At 55.3% G+C, this 6,000-nt stretch overlaps 2 protein-coding genes across 2 annotated transcripts; one reads left to right on the forward strand and one right to left on the reverse strand.

Moving 5' to 3' along the window:
• Positions 1 to 1,330: 1,330 nt before the first annotated feature.
• On the forward strand, positions 1,331 to 3,236 carry LOC120682689 (probable aspartyl protease At4g16563). Its single transcript, XM_039964669.1, has one exon. The coding sequence runs from the start codon at positions 1,427 to 1,429 to the stop codon at positions 2,843 to 2,845; it is 1,419 nt and encodes a 472-aa protein (XP_039820603.1). The 5' UTR covers positions 1,331 to 1,426; the 3' UTR covers positions 2,846 to 3,236.
• Positions 3,237 to 4,820: 1,584 nt separating this feature from the next.
• On the reverse strand, positions 4,821 to 6,000 carry LOC120683139 (NDR1/HIN1-like protein 2). Its single transcript, XM_039965166.1, has one exon. The coding sequence runs from the start codon at positions 5,714 to 5,716 to the stop codon at positions 5,096 to 5,098; it is 621 nt and encodes a 206-aa protein (XP_039821100.1). The 5' UTR covers positions 5,717 to 6,000; the 3' UTR covers positions 4,821 to 5,095.

Here is a 6,000-nt window from a genome sequence, read left to right on the forward strand (position 1 = left end):
GGATCATCCGAGGTAGGAACAGAATAGACTAAAACACACTCGAAATCCCCAGGTCCGGATCATCCGGCCTGGCCTCTTCTAGGCGCTCACAAGTCACCAGGTCCGGATCACCCGGGCTAAGGCCGGATCATCCGGACTTACGCAGTACCTCCCAACTAGGGTTGAAAACGGACGGAAATATTCCCGTTCCGACCCGTTCCGTTTTCTATTTTTGTCCGTCCGTTTCTGTATTTGTGGGATCCCGTTTCCGTATTTACGGAAGTAGAAATGAGGTTTCTCCGTCCGTTTCCGAGAAATCCCGTTTTTACATGAAATTGACCCGTATTTATTCTGTTTTTAATCTACATAAGATATGTCTAAAAATTGATATGTTTAAAAACATACCAATCACTAAGTATGCATGTTAACATGTTAACACATGGCATACTAGTGAATATTGGACTAATAACTTCGTACGTGTATATTATTTTGTGACTTTGTTAATGTATACTCGAGAATATTTGATCGCGTTATTCTTCCGGCTCAACGTCCGTATGGGTTCGTTTCCGTACTTTCGCGTAAACCGATCCCGTTTCCGTACCCGTATTTTCCGAACCCGATCTCGTTTCCGCCAAAAAATATAGAAACGGAAGTAGAAATGGGGTTTTTCCGTCCGTTTTCATCGCTACTCCCAACACTGTTTGGCCGGATCATCCGGCCCAAGGCCGGATCATCCGACCCTGTGCAGAGATATTGTGTTGAGAGTGTTTTGTGAGTGTTTTCTCTCAAAAATATCATCTCAGCTTAAAGCATTTTGACAAACTAAAATTCAATCAAATGCGTCCCCCTTGATAGTACGGTGAACTTATACTCAAATTCAAACCGAAAATTAAAATTAAATCTCCGATAGAATCCACCATACTTAATTTGAAATTGGATCCTTCTTTTCATCTTCTTCTTGATTTTCTCATTTTATTCCTGCACACACTTTATTGAAGACATCATATCCCTAAATTGTGATTGTTAAAAATTACCAAAATTAATTAGGGGACTAAATGCACTTTCAGCCACCCGTGGCGGGCTCAGCACCACGTCGCGGTAGGACGTGACGCGGGGCTCCTGGTGGTCGCCGGGGCCGGAGTGGCCACCCGCGGCGCAGACCCGCGTGGGGGGAGGGGGCTCTCGCTTTCTCGTCCTCAAATTGAGTTGCCATTTTGCCAATGCTATGCATCTTTTCAAAAAAAAAAAAAGTTCGTCGCCACCACCCGGTGTGGCTGCCTGCCGCGGTGTAATTGTAATTGTAATCCATGATGGGCATGGCCCCCACCCCTCCTCCAACCCAAGCAAGGCACATATGCCTCCGTCAGGGGCAAAGCACATCCTGCAGCCTGCTGCTTTGCTTAAAACCCAAACCCAAAGCCCCTGACGAGTATCCATCGCCACCACCATGGCCATGGCCTTGGCTCCGCCGCCGCTCCTCCTCCCGTTGCTCCTCCTCCCTCTTCTCTCCACCGCCGCGCCCACCACGACGCTCCCTCTATACCGCCACCTCCCGCACGTCGCCGAGACCGCGCACCACCACCCGCTCTCCCGCCTGGCCGCCGCATCGCTCGCCCGCGCCTCGCACCTCAGGCGCGCCCACCACAAACAGGGGCAACCTGGTACCGCCTCCGCCACCGCGCTCTACCCGCACTCGTACGGCGGCTACGCCTTCACCGCCTCCCTCGGCACGCCGCCGCAGCCGCTACCCGTCCTCCTCGACACCGGCAGCCACCTCACCTGGGTGCCCTGCACCTCCAACTACCAGTGCCGCAACTGCCCCACCGCCGCCGTCCCCACCTTCCACCCCAGGAACTCGTCCTCCTCCCGCCTCATCGGCTGCCGCAACCCCTCCTGCCTCTGGGTCCACTCCGCCGCGCGCCTCGCCGCCGCCGGCACCAACTGCACCGCCGCCGCCGTCTGCCCGCCCTACGCCGTCGTCTACGGCTCGGGCTCCACCGCCGGCCTCCTCATCGCCGACACGCTCCGCGCGCCTGGCCGCGCCGTCAGGAACTTCGTCGTCGGATGCAGCCTTGTGTCCGTGCACCAGCCGCCGTCGGGCCTCGCGGGCTTCGGCCGCGGCGCGCCGTCCGTGCCCGCGCAGCTCAGGCTCAACAAGTTCTCCTACTGCCTCCTCTCCCGCCGCTTCGACGACGACGCCGCAGTCAGCGGCTCGCTGGTCCTCGGCGGCGCCAGAGCCGGCGGGATGCAGTACGTCCCGCTGGTCAAGAGCCCGGCCGGCGACAAGCAGCCGTACGCCGTGTACTACTACCTGGCCCTGACCGGCGTGACGGTGGGCGGGAAGGCCGTGCGGCTGCCGGAGCGGGCCTTCTCCGCCAACGCCGCAGGAGCGGGAGGCGCCATCGTGGACTCCGGCACCACGTTCACGTACCTGGACCCGACCGTGTTCCAACCGGTGGCGGAGGCCGTGATCGCGGCGGTGGGCGGGAGGTACAAGCGGTCCAAGGAGGCGGAGGACGGGCTGGGCCTGCGCCCCTGCTTCGCGCGGCCGCAGGGCGCCAAGTCCATGGCGCTGCCGGAGCTGTCGCTCCACTTCAAGGGCGGCGCCGAGATGCAGCTCCCGCTGGAGAACTACTTCGTGGTTGCCGGGCGCGCTCCCGTGCCCGCTGGTCCGGGCGCCGCAGACGCCGAGGCCATCTGCCTCGCCGTGGTCTCCGACTTGGGTGGCGCGGGAGACGACGTGGGCGGCGGCGGCCCGGCCATTATTCTGGGGAGCTTCCAGCAGCAGAACTACTACGTGGAGTACGACCTGGAGAAGGAGAGGCTGGGGTTCCGGCGGCAGCCGTGCGCCGCGTCGTCGTCGTGAGCCAGCGAGCTCGCGTCGTCGTCCATGAATTGATTGCTTACCCCACCTCCACGTACTGTTTGTTGCTAATGACAAAGGTGTTTGCTTTCTTTTTTTGTGTGCTCGATCGGGTTGTCCTTCTTACTGCTAATAAAATTGCTGCACTTATCGTGCGCGTGCTTGCTTACCCATGTCACGTGATTCATAGCCAGTCATACAAAGACTGCATGCTAGTAGAGAAAAAGACGAGGAGGCAAAAGATGGCGATGCTTTTCCTTTTGTTTAGAGCCGGAGCTATGGGCGGATGCTTTGGGAAGAGGAAAGCTGCCTACTAAGCTAGCATTAGCATAGCATGTGCTACCACAGTAATCTTTGTAATTTGCCATTTCGATCTACATGCACTTGTGATGGATGGGTCGAATATGTTTCTGGCCTCTCTCGTCGCGTGGGTGGCCTCCTTTCATTGCTTGTTTTTAATTCTGCCACCTAATTTCACTGGGCTGGAGTACTCTGACGCCAGCGATGAAATGAATGAGCATGTGCCATTCCTCACCGTGTCGGCACTGCAGAGGAGAGGAGTGGGGGCATTTTCTCCCTCGCGTTTATAGCTCGTCCTGTCCTCACTTCTCCGCAGTAAATCTGCACCAACTTTACATCAGGACATGAATGAAAAGGGCCCGTCTTTTTGGATGGTTTTCTAAAAAAAATGTTTATTTTAACATAAATTTATAAAACGGCTTCGCGCTATAATATCTTAGGATTACTCAGACTCACCCCCTTCCTCCCCACCTTATCTCTTCTACCTCCTCCCCTCCTCGACCTTAATTACTGAATCAAGGTTACAGGGGAGCCGGTAATTCCTGAATCAAGAAGACGTCTGAATGGGCTCACCTGTCTTTGTCTGCGTCTAGGTCTAGCACACACACTTTCCTTTGTAGCTGCTGCTGCTGCTCCTGCTAGTACTAGTACAGTGGGCCTTAATGGTCGGCCTAGTCGATCGATCGAACAAAAGGACCAAAAGAGCTCTGCAAACGAGCCTAACAGCTCGAAATGAACGTGGGCTGGCGGCCCGGAACGGAATTCACATGTGGCCCATGGTGGGTGTTCTTGTCCTTGGAACCGCATCTAAATTTGGGCATTCCTCGTGTCCTGGAGGTCCTCCACACCAGTCACTCTGTCTGTATGTCTCTTGTCGTCGTCGTCTTCAACGGGCCGCCCCGCGTGCATTATTTGCGAGCCTGCGCTCGTGAGTAGAACATGGCCAACCCAACAACAGCTCCTTGATTAGTTTTGGTCAAGCTTTTTTTTTTAAAAAAAAAATCTTGGTGACCTGCACCAGCACAAAATCACTTGGCAGTCAGTTGCAGGCTGCAGTTGAAGGATGCCAGATTCAGAAGCATGCTAACCTGGCCTGTAGCGCCAATTGTTTTATGTCAGCTGGCTTCGATGACAGAGACGCAGACAGCGAAAGAAAACAAACCAAGCGCTGCGCTGTCAACACCACACTTGGTGGATACTTGGATTGGATCTCTCAGATTAACTGTAACTTCGTCAAGGCAACGCGCATTTGTGATAGAGATAAGATAGATATACAGACAGAAAAGGTTTGCTGTTTTTTTGAGTAGAAAGGTTGCAAGCTTTCCGTGTGCAATCTACTCTCTTGCCTGCGCCCGTGACTAACAAAGCTCATCCAGCAACACCAAAAAGGTCTCATGATAGTGAAGCCCAACCGCTTTCGAATTGCGAGCATCAAAGCACATGATTTCGAGGCGAGAACCCATTGTGATTGCAAAATTGCATCCTGGTTCACAGTGATACTAACTAAAGCTGAGCAGAAAACAATTCAATTCGAATCGAATCCCAGGAAGAATCCTCAGAATTATCCGGCATCAAAGCATCATAGTATATAGAACTGAGGAAGAAACCAGTTGGAATCGCCGAATTCGAGGAGGAATCCTCTGAATTCGGGCATCAAAGCACCATGAATCACACACAGTGGAACAGAACAGAATCTGAATATCTGAAGAGCAGTAGCAAATTGTATACTACACTAGTAGTAAATATCGATATCGATCAAATAAATGGAGAAACAAGAGAGTCATCCATGGATGGATATAATGAATATGTGCATGCCTAAATCAAGGGTACGGGGCGGGATCTAGAATCTAGAGCAGCCGGCGGTCGATCGATATACAGTAACAGGAACCAGCCACCAGGAACAAATCGAAGCCAATAGCAGCTACTAGCTAGCAGTAACAGCAGGCAAGCAGATCAGAACCAGACTCTGCAGTCTGTGGGCTGGAACGTGGCTCCGTTGGTGGCTCCCGGCGCCGGGACGAGGAGGCTGCAGGTGATCCTGGCCTTGGGCCCCCGGACCTTGAAGGCCCAGACCTTGACCCTGAGCTTGGCGTTGAGGCCGACGTTGATGGCGAAGTTGCCGTCGGTCTGGTCCTGCCTGAACTGCGCGGCGGTGACGTCCCCCTGGAGCAGCTGCTGGCCGTGGAACTCGGGCTTGAGCTGGGTGGAATCCTGGGTGCCCTGGTAGAAGGCGTCGATGGGGTCGTAGCCGAAGCGCTGGGCCTTGTAGAAGGCGAGGGCCTCGACGTTGTCGTAGTAGAGGCCGACGCGCTTGTTGGGGTTGCGCACGGTGACGGCGACGGTGAGGTTGTAGGCGAGCGAGGAGGTCGGTGAGAGGGTGAAGGTGGCGAGGGAGGCGGAGTCGACGGTGGCGGCGATCATGTGGGGGCGGAAGATGAGGTAGAGGACGAGGGCGAGGACGCCGAGGGTGACGAGGAGGGAGATGAGGATGCTGCAGAGGCAGCTCAGGAGCCCGCAGGCGAGGCACCTGCAGGGGCAGCAGAGGCACGAGACGGCGCGGCTGGCGGACCCCATGCCTGCTGCTGCTGCTGCTGCTGTTCTTGGTCGATTCGAATCGCACCTGACTTGAGATGCGGCGGATTTGATTTGGCGAGGGATTGTGGTGGGTGGTTTATATGGGAAGAAAGGGCCTCCTAGTCCTAGCTTGGTATGGCAACAACGGCCGGCCGGCGATGCAGAGGGTTATGGTGGTTTGGCCGCCGGGTCGTGCAAGGAAGGTTAGGGAAGGTGCGGCCTGCGGCGGGCGAAGTGGTGGATCCGGCAGGAGGTGATTGGATCGATGCCGGATATGGCACGGA

This window comes from Panicum virgatum, chromosome 7N (genome assembly GCF_016808335.1).
Source record: "Panicum virgatum strain AP13 chromosome 7N, P.virgatum_v5, whole genome shotgun sequence".
Lineage (NCBI taxonomy): Eukaryota > Viridiplantae > Streptophyta > Magnoliopsida > Poales > Poaceae > Panicum > Panicum virgatum.

Bases quoted from the DNA above. Each gene is read 5' to 3' on its own strand.
- LOC120682689 (XM_039964669.1), top strand. From the start codon at position 1,427: ATGGCCATGGCCTTGGCTCCGCCGCCGCTCCTCCTCCCGTTGCTCCTC.
- LOC120683139 (XM_039965166.1), bottom strand. From the start codon at position 5,716: ATGGGGTCCGCCAGCCGCGCCGTCTCGTGCCTCTGCTGCCCCTGCAGG.